Source organism: Pituophis catenifer, unplaced genomic scaffold (genome assembly GCF_029215685.1).
Source record: "Pituophis catenifer annectens isolate HBS135680 unplaced genomic scaffold, rPitCat1.0.hap2 SCAF_6, whole genome shotgun sequence".
Classification (NCBI taxonomy): Eukaryota; Metazoa; Chordata; class Lepidosauria; order Squamata; family Colubridae; genus Pituophis; species Pituophis catenifer.
The window spans coordinates 40,199,027-40,224,118 of NW_027256886.1; the positions used below are offsets into that span (position 1 = coordinate 40,199,027).

Here is a 25,092-nt window from a genome sequence, read left to right on the forward strand (position 1 = left end):
TCTTTGAAATACTAACATTAGCTTTTATTATTAAATAACTTTTGGAGGTGCTGCAAAATTCTGTAAGAATTTAACGTGCATGAATAGAACTACTCTATTTAATGTTTTGTTGCTGGTATATGAGTTATATGTGCAGCTGCTTTCATTGCGATTGAAAACTATGAATCTGTTGGATTTGGCAGCATATAAAGCAAAAAAAATAGGTAAGTCAGAACAAGGAAAAGCATAAGATCTTTTATAGAATATTGTTTCTCTTAGGGTGATCATGTATGGCTGGAATCCCATTCAGGCAAAGAGTTTAATGTGCCCATTGGGGCAGTTGTGAAAGTATCTAACTTGGGACGATTCTTGCTGGAGGATGATGAAGGCAAGGTAGGCTACTTAACAGTTTCATCTGTACCCAATTTTTGCATATGATCTTCTGCATCCAACTGAAGAGCTGGATGGATCTGTAATTAGTAAAGGCTCAACAGTACACTTGAATTTTTAGTGAGATGTTTTGATGCTCAATTCTAAAAAGTGAGTGGGATTCCTGTCAAAATGTAAATGAGATTTAATCTAAACTTATATTTCAATTAATGTAATGCAACTTATTTAAAAATGATTAATAAGAATTCTTCCTATGCATTTAATAATTTTCTTCTCCTTTATTTTTTAAAAAATTACACTTCGACAACAGCTTTAGGTGGTGTTTTGGAGTATTGTTCATATTTGACACTTACAGTATGCATTCCAAAGCTGGAAATAAATTTGAAATCAGATAGAGCCAAATCTTTGGATTTTGCAAAGCTCTGGGCAAAATTAAACAGGTGTTATGCAATGTAACAGGAGAAACCAGAACCCTGTATCATTCTTTTAATTGTTGCATTTTCAGATAAGGATATTAATGATATCTATGGCCTGAATCTTAAGAGCTATTTTCAGGAGCAAACTAAGCTAGTTTATGAAATCCAGACAATTAAATGCATTTGTATTTAAGGAGCACTGGATCACAGCTCAAAATATTAGCGCAATGCGACCAATGCATGCTGCCTCCATCCAAGGAGTAGAAGATATGATACATCTTGAAGAGATGAATGAAGCTGGCATGGTACACAACCTATATATCCGCTACAAAGAGAATAAGATCTATGTAAGACTGATTTTTTATTAATAATATGTAGTCAAGTACAGATTCTGAAGCCCCATTTTTAAAAATGCTTTATAATGAGAGAATTATATATTCTCTATTGCTTAGAAATAAAATCATATCCAGAGAAATGGCTTTAAAAACAAGCAAAATGTCTACAGTGTAATTTGTTTGCAAGAATCTTCCGTATGCACACTTTGTAAATATAATGTATTCTAAGGACTTTCACACATATTTCATATTCAAATCTTCCAATTTTATATGCTTTATATTTAGTTATTCTACATTCTACAGTTTTTACTTTTCCTAGTATAGTCACCTATAATTTCATGTATTTACAAGGGGAATAAGATGATAAGAATGTTGTTTGATATTGTAAATATTCCTATCAGTAACTTAGTTTGAGATGGATGTTGATATTTCATTTGAAAACTGACCACTAATTTATTCCAAGATTCTCGTATTCATTGGCATAAACTTTTTTAGACCTACACAGGCTCTATTCTTGTAGCCATCAATCCATATCAAGTGCTGCCGCTGTATACCATGGAACAAATCCAGCTCTACTGCAACAAGAGGATTGGGGAACTGCCTCCTCACGTCTTTGCCATTGCTGATAATTGTTATTTCAACATGCTGAGGAATAAGAGAGATCAATGCTCTGTCATTAGGTAAGGGGCACATAATGTAATGGAAAAATGTGTTAGTACTGTGAAATATTTAAATAGCTTGGAGGAAAAGAAACAGAGGAAGTATTATAGAGGCTTTGAAAATGATTCTGAAAAGTTACTATGGAATAGTTGGGAGCACAAGCAGAGCCATCTTTAAAGTAGTCACTTCACATGGCTTGTAGGGAAACCTGAAAAAGATGTGAGTATTTAGCAAAGTACTGTATATACTCCTATATACAGAATATGCATTCCTGTATCTACTAAAACACTTCTTATTAATTATTTCAAAAGTATACAGCTGTAATAGAAAATAACATTCACTTTTCTTTCTCAAAAATTTATACTTCTGATTTACCAGTTTTACAAAATTTATTCCAGTGGAGAGTCTGGAGCTGGGAAGACTGAAAGCACAAAATTAATGTTGCAGTTCTTAGCTGTTATTAGTGGTCAACATTCCTGGATTGAACAACAGATTCTAGAAGCCAATCCCATTTTGGAAGGTAGGCTACATGTGCAAAGTGAAATATTGAGAACTTTGCTTTACATAATTTAAAAATACTCTTATAGCACATTTCACTTTCCTAATAGCGGTATTAGAAAGGTGACTCTGGCTTTCAGTCATTAGCTTGAAATCCAATTGTATAAGGGCACTTCTTTGGAAGGACTTTTTTGTGGGTTTTTTGCCAATTTAAAATACGGTAACTCCAGACATCAACATTGTTGGAGGGTTGAGCTGATTTATTCTAAAATGAACATGTTGTAAAACTTTGGTTTGGTTTGGTTTCGTCTGGTTTTCAGACACTATGGCTCCATTTCTCCATCAAAGGGTACTCATTTCAATCTGCTAGTTTTTAATCCAGGTTAAGAAAAAAAGGGGGGTCACACAAAAGGAGGAGGAATGAAATGTCATTTTCAGATAGTTTCATTGCTAAGCTACAGTTTTTGTTTATTTGTTTTATATTATTTATTTTGTTTGTTGCCATCTCACCACAAGGTGACTCTGTTGTTCTGGTTCTCTGTTTGTTTGGAACAAGGATAAAGTTATTTTTGTTATTGCCAAATGTAGAACATTTGGGGATAGGGTGGTGATTTCCCTTCCTTTAGACCAATTCAAATCAGAAATTATGCCATCAGGGAAGTACTTGAAAATGTTTTTGAACGACCCCATCCCAGAAAATCATTTTTTACTCATGGAAGAAATGTCTATCTGGGTTCAGTTCCAAGTGGGCAGAAAGACACTGGAAACATGGAGGCTATTTGGAAAGATGGTTTAATGATGGACAGGACCACATGGTTTGAGTTCCTGGGCAATCGAGCACATGGGTGAGAGAGAGAGAGAGAGAGAGAGAGATTTATACCCTCTCTTGGGCTTTGAATTTTAGCTTCCTGTTCCTGTGACAAGCTATTGGCTGCTGAAGGGGTCATAGCTAACCTTGTAGGTTTTCTGACTCAAGCTTGATTGAACTGTGCTGGGTGATGCAATGAATTGCTTTGGGCAATTCTTATTATGGCTGAGGGCTAATCCTACCTTTGTTGGATCTTGGGTGAGGGTATTTGCTTATGAATAAACCATCTCTTTATCTCTTAAGTGCTGACATCTGCTGTGGGCTACTGAGGAAGGTGGGGGCTATTAAGAGTGAGTCTGCTTCCTGTCTAAAAAAATATGTTTCTCCATTTCTCATCCAGGGAAATATAATATTCTGCCTTTTTAATATTTCCTAGAATATTTCATTCTTCTAGAAGAGCGGTGGGTGCTAACTTTCTACATTACCTCAGAATGTGACATTGTACATCCTGCCTCATCTGCTATGGGTCGAGCCTTTCTGTGTCTATCTCAACTCCCTTTCAGCCAGAGACCAGTCTTCTCTTGCCCATCCATGCATTACAGATATGTCAGCACAGAATTCAGTGCTCTGAATTCAGTGTACTGTCTCTCTCTGCCTACCAATCCCTCTCTCAGATCCAGCTTTCCTTCCTTCTGTAATAGTATTAGTGTGAATGCATCTGCTACAGCTAATAATACTAACATAGTATTGGAAAAGATGGAAAGTATTATATGTGTATATAGTTGTCAGCTTTACACTAGATATACCAGATCAGGAAATTAAATCCACATAACGACTAAAACTGCTTTTACTGAGATTGGCTATAAAAACAGAATTGCAAGTCTGATTGTGCTTTTCTTTCCCCACCTTCTTATACTCCAGTGAATTAGAGAGGTATCTGTCTGAGTTGTTTTCGAATGTTATTTCATTGTTTGGGCCCTTTTTGCCTAGGTAATGGTTCTTGCATATTTCTATCAAAGCCATCTTCCTTACTTATGAGTTCTATCTGAATTTGTATACCTGCATGGGTATATGTGCATAATTTCCTTACTTGATGATCCCTCCCACTTTTTTTGTTATGTTCCCCTGCTCCTCGGGTTTAGGTTTTCAAATGCAGAAATATTTTACAACTTGCTTGAACATTGCATGTTGATAAGGGCATTCTTTAGTACAAAAATGGAAATCCAACTGCAGTTCTGCTTACAGCAGAAAATCAGGGTTTTGTTGTTGTTGTTGCTATGGGTAGTTTATAAAGAAAAACTCTCAGTGTCTTAAAATATTTCAAATGCTTCTTTTTTTCTGTGTTGCACTAACTTTCCCTGTGTGAATTATTGAACTGGGTTTTAATGTAAGCCTTTATTCATATATCAGACTACATTCATTCATTTCCTTTAAAATCTTTTGAATCTGTTAAGGAGCCTTGGTAGTACAGTGGTTTAAAGCACCCTGTTATTAAGACCAGCTGCCTGCAATTACTGCAGGTTCAAATCTCACCAGGCTCATCCTTTCTAAGGTAGGTAAATTGAGGACCCAGTTGTGGGGGCAATAAGCTGACTTTGTATAAATATACAAAAAGGATGAAGGCTATTGCTTAGCACATTGTAAGCCGCCCTGAGTCTCCGGAGAAGGGCGGCATATAAATCAAATTTAAAAAAAAAATAGTTTTATTTTCGAAGTGCTGAACAGAAAGAAGAGCTGAAGCTTCTAATCACCATGGTTCTATGCTACATTGGCAGGAGATTGGTACTTACACATTATCTTACACATTGGCAAAAAGAACCAGAACACAAAATACAAGCTGAGTGGACACGACCTTGTAGATGACCCTCACTCTGTCAAGGACCTTGGAGTACTCATGTCTAATGATCTAAGTGCCAAAGCCCATTGTAACAACATCGCCAAAAAGGCATTAAGAGTTGTAAACCTAATCTTGCATAGCTTCTTCTCAGGTAATATCACTCTACTAACCAGAGCATACAAAACATTTCCTAGACCAATTCTCGAATACAGCTCATCTGTCTGGAACCCGCACTGCATATCGGACATTAATACAATTGAACATGTCCAGAAATATTTCACAAGAAGAGTCATCCACTTCTCTGCTCGCAACAAAATACCTTATGCCACCAGATTTGAAATTCTGCGCTTAGAAAACTTAGAACTGCACTGCCTTCAGTATGACCTAAGCGTAGCTCATAAAATTATCTGCTACAATGTCCTACCTGTCAATGACTACTTCAGCTTCAACCACAACAATACACGAGCACACAATAGATACAAACTTAAAGTGAACCACTCCAATCTCGATTGCAGAAAATATGATTTCAGCAACAGAGTGGTTAATGCCTGGAATGCACTACCTGAACTCTGTGATTTCATCCCAAAACCCCCAAAATTTTAACCTAAGACTGTCTACTGTTGACCTCACCCCTTTCCTAAGAGGTCTGTAAGTGGCGTGCATAAGAGCACCAGCGTGCCTACCGTCCCTGTCCTAATGTTTCCTCTATTTGTATCTATTTTATGTATTCAATTCATGCTTATACTTATATATATTACCTAATATGTTCTTGGCAAAATAAAATAAAAGTATTGGAAAACTATTTTGATTTTTACAGTTTTAAATACCAGATGGAGAGCACAAATTGTGAAATCCCTATATCTTTTTCCTGCTGGGTTGAGGACATAGACATCAGGTGTGATGTCTTTTGTAAGATGTGTGGTGGCAGCAGGAACTAACACACCTCTATCCTGAAACAGGAGGAGGGACCGGGGTGTAAGTGCTTCTGGGAAAGGATGTTGGGGACCCCTAGTCTCTATCCTCTGAGCTTCAGCATTGTTACATAGGTTGCATTTTCCTTCTTTTGCTTCACAATTTTGTCTCTCTTGCAGCCTTTGGCAATGCTAAAACAATTCGAAATGATAACTCAAGCCGTTTTGGGAAATACATTGACATTCACTTCAACCAAAATGGTATAATAGAAGGAGCTCGAATAGAACAGTTCCTTCTGGAGAAGTCTCGAGTGTGTCGCCAGGTAAAGATATATATATAAAGAAATATTATTTAATTGTGGCAGCTTTTCTATTTCTGCTATTAGTGACATATTTGTGGTCTTTTTATTGTTTTAGGCTCCTGAGGAAAGAAACTATCACATATTTTATTGCATGTTAACGGGGATGAATCTGGAACAGAAAAAAGTGTTGAATCTTGGCACTACTTCAGAGTATATTTACCTAACTATGGTAAGGAATCAAGAGCTGGATATGTGACAATGGCACCTTCTAAGGTCCTAAACATTTCATCAGAACTGTGTATCTGTGGTCCAATGTATTTTTAAAAGGACTTTTAAAATTTTGTGATGGAGAAAAAGATAATTTGTTAAGTTGGGTGAATGAGGACGCAGCAAGCCAGGCAGTGAGTGACAACAGTTCTTTATTGTAGGGTGAGAACCCAGCGACTGACCAGGGGAAACAGCTCCCTTTATATACCTTGCAGCTGTGGTGGTCAGCCAATCAGCTGATGGTCAGTTAATTCAAACTGCCCGCCCAAAATCTACATACATAACATAATTAATTATAGGTAATCCTTGCTTATCAACTGCTCATTCAGTGACAATTTGAAATTACAACAGCACTGAAAAACAGAATTACAACCAGTCCTTGAAATTGCAGTTGTCATGGCATCCTTCTGGCCACATGATCACAATCTGGGTGTTTGGCAAATGGTGCATATTTATGATTATTGCATAACAGTCACATGATCACCATTTGCAATCTTCACAGTTGACTTTAACAAACAAGGGGAAGTTGCAGGAAGTCATAAGTCATGGCCATGTGATATTATGCTTAACGGATGTTATAAGTTGGTGCACTTGGTGTTTTAGTTAGAATCCAATTGCAGTGGATAAGTGAGGACCCCTCGTCTTAAGTGTTTGTATATGTTTGTGTGTATGTGAGTATTTACTCATTTTTTCCTCTCATGGTATATATTTTCATTTGAAGTATATGATGTAGGCATTTTCAGTTATATTATGAATGTGTGTATGTATGTATGTATGTATGTATGTATATAATATACAGTATATAGGAGTGTGATGGCTCAGTGGTTAAAAACATTGAGCTTATCAACTGGAAAGCTGACAGCCCAGTTTAAGACCTGAGTGCATGCGACCGTGTGAGCTCCCTTCACTTGCCCCAGCTCCTGCCCACTTAGCAGTTTGAAACCATGCAAATGTGAAAAGATAAATAGGTACCACTTTGGTGGAAAGGCAACAGCATTCCGTGCACCTCGACGTGTAGTTACACTGGCCACGTGACCACAGAAATATCTTTGGACAACGCTGACACCCTCAACTAAGAAACAGAAAAGAGCACTGCCCCCTAGAGTCAGAAACAATTTGACAGGGAAATTTTACCTTTTTATTATGCGTACTGTTGTAAGAGAAGTCTTGCATTACTGCTATGCTGATTTGCAGGGCAAATGCACTTTGTGTGAAGGACGTAATGATGCCAAGGAATATGCTCATATATGCTCAGCTATGAAAATTCTCATGTTCTCTGATTCTGAACAGTGGAACATAAGCAAATTATTGGCAGCCATTTTGCATCTAGGAAATGTAAAATTTGAAGGTAAGCCTAGTACATGTGTATATATTTTTTTTTATTATTGTTATTATTATTATTATTATTATTATTATTATTATTATTATTAGTCATATTTCTATGCCGCCCACCCTCCGAAGACTCTGGGCAGCTTACACCAAAGACAGTATACTAAATAGCATATTGCCCCCAACAATCTGGGTCCTCATTTTACCCACCTCAGAAGGATGGAAGGCTGAGTCAACCTTGAGCCGGTGAGATTTGATCCGCTGATCTGCTGAACTAGCAGTCAGCTGAAGTAGCTGCAGTACTGCACTCTAACCACTGCACCACCTTGGCTCATTTACAGACATATGCGACATTTTCACACAGCTAATGTATTGTTTCCCAAATCTTCACAGTTTTACTACACAGTGACCTCGCCTTCCTCCTGAGTTACTTGAGTAGAGAACTGTCCTTTTCAGTTGTCCAATAGGGCAGCACAAAGAAGTATCAGCCAGCCATTTCCCCCACTTTTTTCTTTTTCTTTTTCTCAGTGCCTTGTTTTCCTAGTGAGAAAAAAATGTGCTGATAAACCAGCCATTATACATGGAACAGATTAATTAGGATTAGGAAGGACAGGATGATTTCAAGGTTCAATGGCACTTTGAATTCACAAGAAGGAGGAAGTTCTGAGGAACTGGAATAAGATTTCCTCTATATCCTTCCTATACTCTTACAGAAAGCTTTTTTGGTACACTGCTGAATTTGCTTGTGGGGAAGAAAATAATACATCTCTCTCTAACTTGTCCTTTGTAGCTTAATTGATCAAAAGAAACTAAAGCCCTTTCAGAAAATCAAGCTTTTATTATGTATACCATGGGTAGAGAATTAACTACTGGATAAAGGTATAAAGGAAAAGAAAAATCCTAAACAGCCAATTTGATACGGATTCTCTTGGCTACTGCTTCCTCTGCCAGGTTCACACATAGAAACAAGAGAATCGAATGTATGGCAAAGATTTTTCATAAAGCAAAATTTTAAAATCCAGATCTGGACGTATTTTCACTGTTCCCTTCATTGCTACATTTTTCTTGATTCTCCAGATTGGGTTTCTTTGTTTACTTATCTGGTTCCCATCTAGGGAAAGATGCCCTTCTTCCTATCAAATACAAAACATACAGCTGTTTCCGCTTTTTAAAAGCTCACCTGTAGAGGGAAATGTTTCAGTTTCCTCAATGGCTTTTTATTTTTGGTTTTCCTGGGCTTGAATTGTCTTTGCTTATAGCATAGCTATTTCCTTTACCTCTTTCATATCTGAACCTCTTAGACTGTGATTTCTGTCCTTTTCTTTAAACAGTGAGAGAAGAATCAAAAGATTCTCTGTATTATAATGTTATGCCATTGTTTAACTAACTGCCACATTTAAATGTGTTAATTTTATATTAAAAGAACCTAAGAACAACTTCCAACTTCAGCTCAAGAAAATGCATAATATTATTGAATAGGTTAATATTGTAATGTTTTCCAGAAACTAGAAATTTTGTTCTTATGTTGTCCTTTACTTTAGCCAAAAACTTGCCTGAAATTGAAATAAAATAAACAAATGCTGCATTTTTTACTTATTTTAAATAAGACTTACTGTTTTTCTATAATTAGGTGTTGTGTATGAAAATTTGGACTGCTCTCATATTCTTGATTCTGTACATTTTTCCACTGCAACCAAACTACTAGAGGTATTGGCTTTATTTATTATATTTATTACAATTACTAAGGAATTTAAAATAGTACCCTCTCAATTTACTCTTGCGAATAATTTTTTGCAGTAAGTTTGACTTAGAGATGGTATTGTTTCTGTATCCCATTAATAAATTTCTCTATTCCTTCATTAGATATACCGTATTTTTCAGAGTATAAGATGCACTTTTTCCCTCCTAAAAGAGGGTGGAAACGTTGGTGCGTCTCATACACCAAATACAACCATTTTTGGCCTCCCGAAGCCCTGCCCCGCTCGTCCCATTTTTGCGAAAAATGGGCCTGTTTTTTTGCAAAACCAGGGTGCACAAAGGGTTTGGGAGGCCTGCAGAGTGCTCCTGGGGTCTGGGGAGGGCACAAACGGCCCCATTTTTGCAAAAAACAGGCCCATTTTTCTGCCATTTTTCACGAAAACAGGGGCATTTTTGCCCTCCCCCAGCCCCCAGGAGCACTCTGCAGGCCTCCCAAACCCTCTGTGTGCCCCAATTTTTGCAAAAATGTGGACTTTTTGTTCTCCTCCAGCCCCAGGAGTACTCTGCAGGCCTCCCAAACCCTCTGCGCACCCCGTTTTTTGCAAAAATGTCCAAAAAATGGGCCCATTTTTGCAAAAAACGGGGTGTGCAGAGGATTTGGGAGGCCTGCAGAGTGCTCCTGGGGGACAGGGAGGACAAAAAAGCCCCCATTTTTGTGAAAAATGGGCACATTTTTGCAAAACACGGGGCATGCAGAGGGTTTGGGAGGCCTGCAGAGTGCTCCTGGGGGCTGGGGAGGGCAACCCCCTTTTTTTTCTTACTTACCTTTTCGAAATATTGGTGTGTCTTATATACTGGTGCGTTTTATAGTCCGAAAAATACGGTAGCTCTATTCTTCTTTAATAAATCTTTTGTGTCTATATAAAATCACCTAGTACAATATCAATTCCCACAGGTAGATTGCAAAGAACTCCACAAGAGCCTTACAAACCACTCCATCATCATCCGAGGGGAAAGTGTCTCTACGCCCCTAAGTGTGACTCAAGCAGCCGATGTGAGAGATGCCTTTGTCAAGGTGAAAGAGACTAGCTCTGTTTTTTCAATGATGTTTCTCAGGGATATGTTTGTTTTCAAACCTTAAAGATAGAAAACCAAAATATTTTGCTACCAAAAGACACTCATGTTAGTCAAGGATTCTTCCATCCAACCACTGCTCCTCAAATGTTGTGCGAACACAAGGGAACAGTGCTGTTCTCATATTAATCTCCATGTGATGAAATCGATTATGGTCTGTAAAAACTTAATATCACCAATTAATAAATATTCAGGGATCTGCAAGACTTCTTAGTGTCATTATATATGTGATTCTTATACTTCTGTTTGATTTGTTTAAAAAATGTTCCTCAAATATGCTTGCTTCAGAGCTATGTAGAGCTATATAGACCAAAAGAAAGAGATTCAGTTGTCCCTGCTACTAGCAGCTTCTCCATCAATTGCTGGCTTTTGTAACTACTTACAGGTAGTCCTCACTTAATAACCTTTCAGTGGTGTGCAAAGTTGAATGCACAGCACTGAATGAGAACACTTACAACTGGCCATCTCAGTGTCCTCACAATCACAAGATCATTATTGCAATCTTCACTGCCAGCTTCTGACAAGTAAAGTCAATGGAGAAGTCAGTAGGAGGTTGAAATGACAATCACATGACATTAATAACTGAGTGGAATTCACTTAACAACAGCAATCAGAACTGCCACAACTGCTGCCATAAATCAGTGTGGTCATATGATACTGTGTTTTATAGCCATGTCACTTAGTGATGGAATTGTCAGTTCCAATTACTGTTGTTAAGCAAGGACTACCTGTATAATGTCATATGAAAAGACTGCAATGCAGGTTAAATGGTGGAAAATTGACTGGCCCTATTCTAACTTTGAAGAGAATTAAACAGAGATCTATCCTGCCCCCTCTATTATTCAGTTTTTATATCAACTGGGCAGCTGTGGATAAACTGCAGAGAGTTACCTTGAGGTAAGATGAGTGGATAATAAATTTATTTATTTATTTATTTATTTATTTATTTATTTATTTATTTATTTATTTATTTATTTATTTATTTATAAATAATAATAAATGTGAATAATAGTATTCAAGCCCTTATCAAAGCTGAATTTCATCCTCCTCTGGCAATAAACCAATCTCTATTCTGCTATATGCTGATGATGCTGAAATATTGTAAATATTGTAGTTATATAGCATTCATGCTTCAGGATCATACTACCAATGCGAAATGCTATAAATCAATCACATGAAAACCAAGATGTTTGTACTAATCAAGCAGAGTGGTATATTTACCAACCCCCTATTTGGAAGATAAATAACTACCAAATTGAGTAACACCTCAATGAGTCTATCAGGTAGATACAATGGACCTATCAAGAACATTCATGTATTTGCTTTGACTTTAAAAATGGAGAGGTTAGCACACGTGCTTTGGGAATGTCCTATTTGCTACTTTTGAATGGCAGAGTTAATGTCACCTCTAATTACAAACTTTTTAGACTGCTCATATGACAATCATGTGCTACATACTAAATGGCCGGTCACTAGAATTGTACCCAAAATTTGTGACAGCAGTTTTTATACATGATTGGTTCTCCTGATTGGTTCCCCAACAGGGGGCATATTTACTTACCTTTGCTACCGGTTCGCAAATGTGAGTGCACGCACCTCCACGCATGCGCAGAACCTTCTGCGCATGCGCGGAGGGTCAAAAACGTGACATGATGACATCTGGGTGGGTGGGCGGAGCCTCCCGCCACTGGCACTACCGGATTGCATGATCCAGATAGAGCCAGCTGAATTTCACCACTGTTCCCCAGATGTATCTAGCACAGGCATGAATAGGCTTTTATTGGATAGCTGTGTTTTTAAGCTCTATGTATGAATGTACATTTTAATAATTTGTATATAAAACCTAATTTATCTTTATTCCATTTCTAAACCTAGGGGATTTATGGATTCCTCTTCATCTGGATAGTGAATAAGATCAATGATGCAATTTGTGGTCCTTCTTCTCCAGATGAGAAAAAAATGTACAAATCCATTGGACTCCTGGATATATTTGGCTTTGAAAACTTTAACACTAACAGGTATAGTCCAGTTTTACTTCTTTTGAGAAATTTAGGGAACTAGCATTTCAGAACTAATTCTTAGTGATGTCAACCAAAAAACATAGTTGGTAGCACTAAATAGATTCTTTGTCGTAAGAAAAAAATGACTGTATGCAATGACTGTGTCTGTTGGACACTATATAATAATAATACCATCATCATCATTCATACAATCACAATCCATCATTTGCAAAACAAGCAGCTTTCACTGGAACAGCTTACATCATATGAGGATATCTTTCATCTTATTAAACAAAAACATTTTCCCATCCCTGGTCCTTGGGAAGGACTCAGTAGATGGATAAAAATGCCAAATCCAGTCTAAACATCTGGCTGACTGTGAAACCAACCATAATAATAAATTAATCTTAATTGTAAGAAAGACAAAAAAACCCTCCTCTGGATTGTGACCATTGCAAATCTGGAAACAGTAGAACAGAAGAACTAGAAACAACAACAAAATATAAAAACCTGTAAATAGAAGTAGAATGACTGTGGCAAAAGAAAGCAAATATAGTAACCATAGTAATAGTCACATTGGGTGTGATTGCAAAACATCTGGAGCACCACTTGAACACCGTCAGCACTGACAAAATCAACATTAATCAGTTGCAAAAGGCAGCTTTTATTTCAGCGTATATCCTGCACTGATCTCCTTAATATTATTAAACAGCATCTGCCTATGGGAAAGACTTGATAGATTGTCAAAAATACCAAATCCAGTCTAAACATCTGGCTAATTATGCAACCAACCAACCATAATAATAATAATTCCTTCTTTATAACAAATGGCATGTTAAAATACTGCAATTGTCTAATTCAAGTTAACTCTAGGAATGAATAATTAGTCTTACAAGAGGGATACAGGTAGTCCTTGATATATGACCATTTGTTTAATGATGATTCAAAGTTACGAGAGTCTTGAAAAAAATGATTTACAACCTGTACTCACACTACCATTGCAATGTTTTTATGGTCACATGATCACAGTTTGGGTGGTTAGCAACTGCATTTACAACCAGTTACAGTGGCAAAAAAGGCCCATTGCAAAATCTGGATTCCCTTAACAACCACTGTAAAAATTGTTATAAAAATCAGGGCCAACTCAGCTTATGAACATAACAATTTATGATGGAAATTCCAGTCCCAATTGTGGTCATAAGTGGAGGATATCTGTATTCTGAAGTCAAGCAAAGGTTTCCTGACCTGGGCTGTAAATCTCAGTAATAACCATTAGATAGGAGCAAAGAAATACAGAACACTTTTTCTTTCTGCTGCCTTCTAGAGCAAACTGGGGAATTCTGAGACTTGAAGTCCACATATCTTAAAATCACCAAGTTTGAGAAACATGGATCTAGAGCCTTCAGCTATCATCCATAGCCTTTCAGTCCTGATCCTGTTAACCAATGGCAGCCAGCCAGAATTGATAGCCCAAGCATCTGGATTATATCAGATTGTGGAATCTGAATTATTGGCCATTAAAGCATTATAAGTACTCATTGATATCTTCTATTGTCCAGGAGTCAATCTTACAAATAGGGCAATCGTGAAATACACAATATTTATTTATTTATTTATTTATTATGGTTTAATCCATGCAGTATCAGTTGTTACTATGTGTCATTGATATCATTACTTTTTTGATGTACCCCTGGCATTTAATATTTATATTTATTTATGTAGCTTTTTTATTTCTTGTGGGAGGGATTTGAAACATATTTTCAGTGAAAACTCTCCCTACAGTTTTGAGCAGTTTTGCATCAACTTTGCCAATGAACATCTCCAGCAATTCTTTGTACTCCACATCTTCAAACTGGAGCAGGAGGAATACTTAGCTGAGCAAATCTCCTGGAACCATATAGACTTCAAAGATAACTGTGCTGCTTTGGAAGTCATTGTACTCAAACCCATGAACATTGTTTCACTGATTGATGAGGAAAGCAGATTTCCCAAAGTAAGCATCATTTTTTCTTAAGGCTTCTGTAGGAATAAAACTACTGATTGTTGGGTGTTGTTGCAAATAGTTTATACTTCATTGAAAATACTGATTGTCTTGTGTACAGTTACATGTTTTTCATTGTAGGGTATCGATAGAACAGAAATCAATTGCATTTCAAAACTGAAAAGAGAAAAGAAATTGTCGCCCTGTCTTTCTTTTGTATTCTAGTTAACAAAGTCAACAAAGAAATATCTTTATTTTTATTTGACTAGTTTTAGCTTTATTTCTAGATTCCGTTCTTTCTTCCTATCTCTGTGTCATAAAAGAGTGACATATTTGCACTATACAGGTAGCCTTTGACTTATCACAACTGAGCTCAAAATTTCCATTGCAAAGCAAGACAGTTATTAAGTGAGTTTTGCCAAAGTTGTTAAGCGAATCATTGCAGTTGTTAAATTAGTAACACAGTTGTTAAGTGAATCTGGCTTGTCCATTGACTTTGCCTGTCAGAAGGTTGCAAAAGGTTATCACATGACCCCAAGACACTGCAACCCTCATAAATACATGCCAGTTGCCAAGTATTAGAATTTTGATCATATGACCACGAGGATGCTGCAACAGTTGTAAGTGTGAAAAACAGTCTTAGGTCACTTTTTTCAGTGCCATTGTAATCACAAATGGTCACTAAATGAATTGTTGTAAGCCAAGGACTACCTGTAGTAAACTGGCAGGAAGTTGAAAGTCACTCCTGTCCCACTATTTTTTTTTTGCCTGCCCATGGTCATTCTGTTTTTCTGCTTAGGTAAGGAAATAACTTTGAAAAGACCCAGTGGACCATGGCTTGTCTAATAATTAATAAAAGTGAGGATACTTCGTTTGAACCCACCATACTTCTTTATGGATCAGATTTGGCCCTTGTTACTTTTATCACAAAGTTGTTATTATTGTTGTTGCTCATTTTAGCATAGTAACATAAAAAGAGTGACTCAATTTTGCTTCAACTCATGTTTTTGAATGTTCCCAGGGGACAGACACCACTATGCTAAACAAAATCAATTCACACCATGGCAGAAGCAAAATCTACATTCCTCCAAAGAATGTCCATGATACAATTTTTGCTATTAACCATTTTGCTGGAGTTGTTTATTACCAGTCAAAAGGTGAGTTTCAGTACTTTTCCATTGGTTAATAGAGGCTTCTTTTGATTAAGACCAATAAGGAGATTACAGGGGGTCCTCAACCGACGACCACAATTAAGCCCAAAATTTATGTAGCTAAGTGAGAAATTTGTTAACTGAGTTTTGCCCCATTTTACAACTTTTCTTGCCACATTTGTTAAGTGAATCACCGCAGTTGTTAAATTAGTAACATGGTTGTTAAGTGAATCTGGTTTTCCCATTGACTTTGCTTATCAGCAGGTTGCAAAAGGTGATCACATGACCCCAGAACACTGCAACCATCATAAATGTGAGTCAGTTGTCAATCATCCAAATGTAAATCACGTAACCATGGGATGCTGCAGTGGTCATAAGTGTGAAAAATTGTCGTAAGTCATTTTTTTCAGTGCTGTTGTAACTTCGAACGATCACTAAGCAAACTGTTGTAAGTTGAGGACTACCTGTATTTGACTATAAATATTTTTACTTATTGTTACTTAAGGCATTTTCTCACTAGTGATTTATAGCATCTTTGTAGATCTTCAGGCCGTTGTTAAACAGTTGTGAAGCCTAATGTGTATATTGTTGTTTTTGATAGATGTTCTAGCAAATGCAAGAAACTTGGGTGGTTCTTCACTAGCAACCTCTTTTTTCTGCCATGTCTTCATAACATATTCTTTGCCTCACTAGCCCATATCAGAAAGAGCATAAAGAGTATAAACAACCCTTAGCTGTGCTGATTTTAAAATAGGTTTTTCCTCTTGCCCTGACACTTTTCTTTTTGCAAATAGGATCTGGCATACTTCACTATTCGCTGTTGACGAGGGCAGGTTTCAGAATCTGCTTCTGAAATAGCTTCTGTTGGCCTCTTGAGGCTGCTGTGGGCATTTCTGTTCCTTCTGATTGCTGGTGGTTGTCTTCCAGAACTGGTTTGACTGCAGATGCAAACAGACTGGACATCTGGATGGCAAACAGGCATCTGCCCATGTAGTGCATGACTGGCACTTTCTGAAGCGCTTGTCAGGTCACATGCTACTACTTAACAACATAAGTTTATTGGTTTTTAAAAAGAGTGCCAGTCTCTGCATTGCACAGAAAATTGATTTAAGCCAGAAAGGAGAGCTAAATTATGCTATTACTACTTCTGTCTTAAAGGCGCTTTAGCTCAAAGGGGCTTTGTGTAGCTGTATTTTTTCCTGGTTTTATTACTTGTATTAATGAGACCCAAGAGTCTCATACAACTACAGTTTCTAAACCCACTGTTTGTACAATGTATCATAGTTACTTATATCTTCCTTAGTGTGGAGGAGGTGGCAGGGGCCATTTGGGCACTCTGCTCGGGTGTTGGCAGCATAGGATGCTGTGAGGGCTTCATGCCAGACACAACAGTAAATCTTGACTCTCCAGACATTTAGCTCCATATTTAGGAATTAGAAACTGTCTATGCAGAAGCGGACAAACTTCACATGGCTAGATAAGTTTCTTTATTGGAGCTCAGAAAAAAGCCATATAGAGAAGGAAAACCTGCTGTCAGAAGTACTTAGAAATCAGAATGTGCCCATATATGTATATATGTATGTATGTGCTCCAAGATTTAAAGACTTTTTCTCCAGTCCTTTTTATTCAATGGAAATTTGATTGCTCTCTTTTTGGCCTTGATATGGAAAGTATTTGATCAAAGTTTACATTATGGTTCAGTCTCATCTGAGAATTTGTCAGGTAACAGGCCTGTCTCTCAAATCAAAAACATTAAGCGCACTTTCTGCTATTTCATCCTGTACCCCTCCCTCCCCTGCTATCAGTAGATGATGGGTAGCAAAACTCACCTGCCCCATCCCATAAGAGAGTAATTGGCATTGTTCTTTTCATTGTTAGATATTTGGTGAGAGTGGAAACAAAACCAGGGGAGATCATCATTTTTTTTTTAAAAAAATGTCCATAATAAGTGAGGACAAAACAATGTTCAAAGCTTGTAACTGTGGCAAAATATGTGTTGGTGAAAATATAGGCAACACAACCTATATCAGTATACTTTTTTTGCTAGCTCAGGGACTGATAACTAGTGCTTCCAAACTGCCCATGAGAAAGAACTGTACAATTCTTTCAATTGCAAAGGATTAGTTTAAATGGGGTACTAGCTATTTGTGCAAGGAAAATGCTTAACCCAATAAAGTGAACATGAATGCAATTAACATCAAATGGAAAAAAACAACATGTCTTGTGTTTCTTCCCCACAGGTTTCCTTGAGAAAAATCGTGATATGCTTAGCTCGAACATAATACAACTTGTTCATTCATCCAAAAATAAATTCCTCAAAGAAATCTTTCAGGTGGACACAAGCATGCATGTTCTGCCTTTTGGCCGTGGGACCATTAAGCACCTTGGAAAGGATTCCTTGAAGGTTAGACTGATGAATGGACAACACTTTCTACTCCCACTTTGATAGATTTATGTATAAAATTGAAGCCAGTTAGTGCTCAGGGCATAAGTTGAGGTCTCTAGTTCACAAGGCAAATCTTTCAGATGACGGGATGACAAACGCCAGGTGCTGAATCTCCTAGGCTCCAGCAATTGAAGGCAAATGGGAAAAGTTAAAGAGGGAAAGAGAAGGATTACACAATCAGTTTTCCCATGCTCTAGTGGCAAGGTATATTAGGGTTGGTGACACTTGAGCACATTGGATGCTTGGGATTGTCATTCCCATTATAGAGATGCAGATTTGTGCAGTTTATCTTGGCTATTACAAAAATTTTTCCTGTCATTCTGTAGAAAGAAAGGAAGATGACCTTCACAGAGATAGACCAGATCTATGACCAAAGTGACAGGAAAAACATGGCTTAAGTGCATAGTAAGAAGGAAGAATGAACAAAAGATGAATTCCAAATTTACATAAGGGAGGACATAAAGCACCATCAGATTTACAAGAGTCTGTTATTATAGCCAAAGTTAATAAAATTAGCTTTGGTTTTTGTGTGACTGAACTTTATGTTGATTTCTTTGTTTGGTTTTCATAGTAGGGTTCACACACTATAAAATTACATAATAATGTAGCATTTTGTGTCTCACAAAATTTAAGGAGAAATAATACATATCTTTCTTTCTGCACATGCAAAATGATTTCACAGCATCTTCTCATGTATTTATCTTCTTTAGATTTGGATTGTCATATAAGTCTTGCTGACAATGGAATAAATAAATACACTTTCCCCTTTTAATTTTTTCTGGTCTAATTTAGTAATTTTTTCTAATACAATACTAATTGTATCATTGAGCAGTATGAGTTACTGCTTGTTAAATACAACCTCAAAGTAAGTTAAAACTTACTTAATTAAGTCCAGGACTCATTGTCTGTTTTTCTTACAGTACTATCTTCTTACTTTCAGTTAGAAAGTGATGTCATCTCCATATCTCAATGTTTAACTGCAGTTTTAATTACTGCTGTGTGATCTCTTTCAATTCTACCACAATATAATTAAATCAATATGGGGACAATACACATCCTTGTCTCACTGTATTCCCTTTTATGAATCACTCTGAGTCTCCAAATTCAGTCCTTACAGTAGCTTTTTTATAGTAAAGATTACTCAGCCTTCACATTCCAGTACACAAAGACTTTGATGTAGGAAATGAAAAAAAAACAAAACTTTGATGTAGGAAATGAAGAAAAGGAATATGGATATATTCTCTTGATCTCTCTAATATCAGTCTAATTTTATATCAGAATTTATGTCCCTCTGCCTTTTCTAAAGCATGCTTATTCATTTGGCATTTCTTTTTCTGAATATAGCTCTGTTCTTTATAACATCTTCAAATAAAGATTTGCCTCTGTAAATAATAAATTTAGTGGTGATTTGGTACTTTGTGTGTTATCTTGCATTTCCTATACTGAATACAATATAAACTTTATAAACCAAACTTTTCCAAACTTTAGGCAATCTTGTCCCATATTTATGGGCATAGTTAGAAATTTAATAGTCTCATCTCCTGCAGATTTAAACAACGTAGTGCTATTTTGTTTGTGCCTTGTGCTTTCCTCTTCGACAGTTCATCTATTGTCTTGCTATCTAGTGAAGTTATTTCCTGAACGTATCCTGCCTCTACAAATATTTCTGTTGTACTATAATCACACCCATATGGAGTGTCAGTATAACATTTCCACTTTTCTTTAATCTCATTTTGCCTCTTTCACATTTTTTCCATAAACACTTGTCTGAATATTCTAATCATAGGCATAAATTACAGTGACTATATTTTCTTGAAAAAAAACAAAGGACAAACCTGAAAAAGAGCAAAACTGAAAAAGGTTAATAAGGATTTTAAAAATTAATTGTTCATGTTTATAATTGTCTATTACAAAGGAAAATACTATTTGGCCTTGGGGATCAGAGAGTGGTGAAGAGCCCATAAAATGGTTGTACTGTTTGTGAATTATTATGGTCTAATGATCAATGTATTCCATAGTTTTAATTGTTTTAATATTTTATAAGGTAATCCTCAATTTACAACTGATCACATAAGAACAGTTCAAAGTTAAGAAGGATATCCCGAGAGCTATATATGACCTATTTTCAAAGTCACAATGGTTCCCCCCCCCCTCTCTCTCTCTCTCTCTCACACACACACACACACACACACACACACACACTTTAGATGCTTGGCAATGGGCCAACTTTTACAGCCAGTTGTAGCATCTCATGGTCACATGGTTGCAATTTATGTCATTTCCAGTGTTTACTTCTGGTTTCCAGCAAAAAACACCTATTGGGGATAATGCATTCACTTAAAGATCATGACATTCACTCAACAACTCTGGTATTTGCTTAACGACTGCTACAAAAAAACTGAAAAATTACATGATGCCTCAATTTATGATCACAATGACTTACAACCATATTTCCAGGGTCAATTACAGTTATAAATCAAGGACTACATGTAATATTTGCATTGTTGTTTTATTCTATGTGCTTGGTATTGTTTATGCTTTAATTGTAAGCTGCCCAGAGTCATAAATGTGAGATAGGTGGCTATATAAATTGAAATAAATAAATAAAATTCAAGAGCAAAACCAAGAAAATAAATAATAAATTAAACTAAAGGACAGCTTTCTGAAATAAAGGATTGTCCTTTATAATAAAGTATGATCACTATGGTGTAAATTCACATAAAATGTTTTGTTCTTTAAAAAAAAACTCTAATTTCTTATTATATTCTTTTATCTGATAACATACTTGATTAAAATATTTTTCTTTGTTCTTTCTGGCTTGTGTTCAGTTATAATATTATTCAAGACCTTTGTTCTGTCTTTCCCTATCATGACAGTTTATTATACAAACTATTTGGATTTTTTTTTTCAGTTTGTCTTTCATAATACAGGTTTTCTTCTCTCTTCCTTTTTACATAAAGTACTGAATCTCTTCTTCACATTGATTTTATATACTGACTATGTTCCTAGGGCATATATTGTTAGCACTTATATCCTCTTTTATTTTCAAAGTATGATCCATATGTGTATGCAAAATTATTGGTAAGATCCAATAATCTACAAAGTTGTTACTGCAAAGCTGAAATATATGCTGCTTCCTTCTCCTCTGAGCATTTATATGGCATCATTATGAGACACAATGGACAAACAACAAGTTTATATGAAACCAAAACAAAGAAAGGGGCAGCTTTAAATATGCATTCATTAGCAAAGCACCTAGAATATTTTACATGGAAATGTTATTTCAAGAAAGATAGAAAAAAGCTTTGCTGCATGTATACATATCAGGTTCATTTTGAATTCCTTTCAACACTGAGAAAAAATCGAACTATTAAACTTGCAAAATAAATAATGGCTTTGTATATTTGCATTCAACCATCTATGTTTTATATTTTTTTCCTGTAAACAATTTACAGCATTGTTATAAATTGTTTGCTGATTGTCATTTGGCATTTATGCCATTTCTGTACTTTCTGCCCCCAGGGATCAGATTCTGGCAAACGCTTGCCTACACTAGCAGGACAATTCAAACAGTCTCTGGAGCAGTTGATGAAAATCTTGAATAGCTGTCAGCCTTATTTTATCCGCTGCCTTAAACCCAATGACCAAAAGAAACCCATGGTAAACTTTCATTATGCTCCTCATATGTCATGTCATATGGTTTCAGGAGGGGGGAAATAATTTTGTAAGGATTATATAATTGATTAATTAATTTCTTAGATTTTTAATAGTTTCCAGAAGACATAGCTTTATTAGTCTGTATGCCAAAAATACTCCCAGAAGATGTCTTGTGATAAATTTCCCAGAATTCCAGGAGCTGAAGTCCACACATCTTAAAGTTGCCAAGTTTGAAAAATACTGTTTGGCCTAACCACAAGTAGAATATATTGCACTTTTTAATTTTCCTTATATAAAGGATATTACTACATGAAAATATGTATAATAAAAATTTCAAATTGAAGTAAGTAAAAATGTAATATGTTCATTCTGCACTTGGAACATTCTTGGTTAGTTTAAGTCAGATATCACAGCATTTTCAAGACATACCATATCCAGGAGAAAAGTAATGATGAAAACGTGCTTTTTCTTGTTGTCACTGGATTGTTCATACCCTGCAAATTGTAAATGATTTTCAGGGGAGAAGACCATTTATTCAAAAATTTCCAGGCTTCAGTTTACATTACTTTAATGATGATACATGTACAGATACACTAACTAGCCCTCATGAGTGGCAGTATTTAGTTGAGCTTGGCTGATCTCAAAAGCTAAGCAGGGTGAGACTTGGTTAGTACTCAGAGGGGAGGCTACCAATAGCAGGGCAATAGTTCAGACTGGATATGGAAAAATGACAGAAACAAACCATTGTCATTTTGTTTCCAAGAAAACGAGATGGCTGACTTGTTTAAATCATCAGAAGCCAAATTTGATGCAAAGGCTGCTTTATTTCAGAACTATGCTTTTTTCTTTGTGCGACCAGGTAGTTTAGACCTACCTGAAAATATGATTTAAGAACAAAACAATATTTTTCATTAAATCAACTCTGGATTTGGTTAGTTAGAGAATGTTTATGCTTCTGTGGTAAATTTGACATGTCTTTCATTTTCAGCAATTTGATAGAGAACTCTGTATCCGACAGCTATACTACTCTGGTATGATAGAAACCATACGGATTAGGAAAGCTGGCTATCCAATTCGCTATAACTTTGCAGATTTCTTTCAGAGATACAGAGTCCTACAGCCAGTGCCAGCTAGAGAACAGGTATCCTGTTATAAATTTTCAAGATTGGTTATTGTTTTAAATTACTCTTTTATAGTAATAAGTGGTAATAAAGCAGATTGATTTGTTCTAAAATCTGTTCCTACAGCATTTATTACGTGCAGTATCAGCATCAATATTAAATTTTATAAATAACTATAAATAAATTCTAACTGATGACAGATTAACAGAATTGGAAGGGTCCCTGTAGGTCATCTAGTCCAACCCCCCACCCAAGCAGGAGACCCTACACCATTTCTGAGAAATGGCAGTCCAATCTCTTCTTGAAAGCCTCCAATGATGAAGCTCCCACAACTTCCGAAGGCAAACTGTTCCACTGATTGATTGTTCTCATTGTCAGAAAATTTCTCCTTATTTCTAGGTTGAATCTCTCCTTGATCAGTTTTCATCCATTATTCCTTGTATGGCCTTCAGGTGCCTTGGAAAATAGCTAGACCCCCTCTTCTCTGTGGCAGCCCCTCAAATATTGGAACACTGCTATCATGTCTCCCCTAGTCCTTCTTTTCACTAGATTAGCCATGCCCAGTTCCTGTAACCGTTCTTCATATGTTTTAGTCTCCAGTCCTCTAATCATCTTGGTTGCTCTTTTCTGCACTTTTTCTAGAATCTCAACATCTTTTTTATATTGTGGTGACCAAAACTGGATGCAGTATTCTAGGTGTAGTCTTACTAAGGCTTTATAGCCTTCATTCGAACAGCTCACACTCTGCTAGAGAGAAGTTCCTTGGGGTTCCAGCATGAGTCCAAAAGCACGGAATACAAAACCTCTGGTCCCAGTGACCAACCCAGATTAGATCTATAAATATTCTTAGTTTTCCTTTAGTACATAGCAATCTATTTCTTTTATTTTTGTTTAACAGTAATTATCAAATATTGTGAAGTATAGGAATAACATAAATCTGTTGAAAAAATGGTAATTGCTAACACTTGAGAATCTTAGATAATCAACAATTAAGATATGAATTAACAAAATTTCTTTAATCAGTTTATTAGAGAAGATTGCAGATACTCTTAGAATAATGAAACATCAGAGGCAGGAACCACAATACTACCAATTTGGGCAGGTGTTACATGTAGTAATTTATTATGTTTTAATGACAGTGCTTGGTGATATCTCATTTCTCATGTTATGAGATATTATTTGCAAATAGAGAGGGAAAATGTATAAAAAGATACTTCCTAAGCCAGTTTGAAATGTTTAAAAATTCATATAAATTTGATGACTCAATAAATAAATTTATTTCTTATGTAGCCTTTATATTTTTACTTTAATTTAAATGAGATTGTTACCTTCCATTCCAGCTGAAAAATGATGTTCGTCAGAGTTGCATTTGTATCTGTAAGAAAGTAATGGAAGATGAAGATTGGAAAATTGGAAAAACCAAAGTTTTTCTGAAAGTAAGTTACACAGTTTTCACAGGCAGATGCTTTTCATGACTAACTGTGCAAAACTGTTTCTGAAACAAATCCAATTGGATTCAATGGGGTTTATGGTATGTCCAATTGCATGTAGGCTGATGGTATAATCTTAAGCATTTTTACTTGAAGTATTCAGATAATTCTTGGTAAAAATAGGATCCAGAGCCCCATTCTGTTTTGTGGGATAAACCTAAGGCCATACTGGAAAGCAAGAGTATCCAAGTGGAAAATAGAGATAGGTGGAGTCAGAATGCAGGGTATAAATTAACTTTGAAGATATAAAATAATTATTCTATCCTGATCAAATAAATGCCCCCTTGATGTCCAAAAAATGATGTGGAAATCATAATAAATAGACAACTCATTTAGATATACTTTTAATCCTACCTCTGAATTTTTTTCTTACAAGTTAAGATTTATTTATTTATTTATTTATTTATTTGATTTGTATACCGCCCTACTCCCGAAGGACTCAGGGCGGTGAACAGCCAACAATAAAATACATAAATACACAAAATTTAAAAACCCGATAAAATCAAATTAAACTTTTTGGCCCAGACAAATTAAAATACCCCAATAATTTAAAAACAGATTAAAATTTACATATTTAAAAAGGGAAGAGATCAGGCCAAGCCCGCTTGATGGAATAAAAAGGTCTTCACAGCACGGCGGAAGGAGCGCAGATCCGGGATCCTCCGTATCTCCGGGGGGAGCT

At 36.1% G+C, this 25,092-nt stretch overlaps 1 protein-coding gene across 1 annotated transcript in view; it reads left to right on the top strand.

The window, feature by feature from the left end:
- MYO7B (myosin VIIB) overlaps window positions 1-25,092 on the top strand; it is a 64,637-nt gene that overhangs the window by 3,947 nt on the left and 35,598 nt on the right. Inside the window, exons 2-17 of the mRNA XM_070944941.1 lie at window positions 259-372; window positions 980-1,132; window positions 1,616-1,800; window positions 2,179-2,300; window positions 6,015-6,157; window positions 6,252-6,365; window positions 7,598-7,751; window positions 9,363-9,439; window positions 10,386-10,505; window positions 12,440-12,582; window positions 14,347-14,557; window positions 15,567-15,702; window positions 17,937-18,100; window positions 21,665-21,802; window positions 22,788-22,940; window positions 24,261-24,356. Coding sequence (XP_070801042.1) covers window positions 259-372; window positions 980-1,132; window positions 1,616-1,800; window positions 2,179-2,300; window positions 6,015-6,157; window positions 6,252-6,365; window positions 7,598-7,751; window positions 9,363-9,439; window positions 10,386-10,505; window positions 12,440-12,582; window positions 14,347-14,557; window positions 15,567-15,702; window positions 17,937-18,100; window positions 21,665-21,802; window positions 22,788-22,940; window positions 24,261-24,356 — 2,223 coding nt within the window. The remainder of the gene's footprint in view (window positions 1-258; window positions 373-979; window positions 1,133-1,615; window positions 1,801-2,178; window positions 2,301-6,014; window positions 6,158-6,251; window positions 6,366-7,597; window positions 7,752-9,362; window positions 9,440-10,385; window positions 10,506-12,439; window positions 12,583-14,346; window positions 14,558-15,566; window positions 15,703-17,936; window positions 18,101-21,664; window positions 21,803-22,787; window positions 22,941-24,260; window positions 24,357-25,092) is intronic.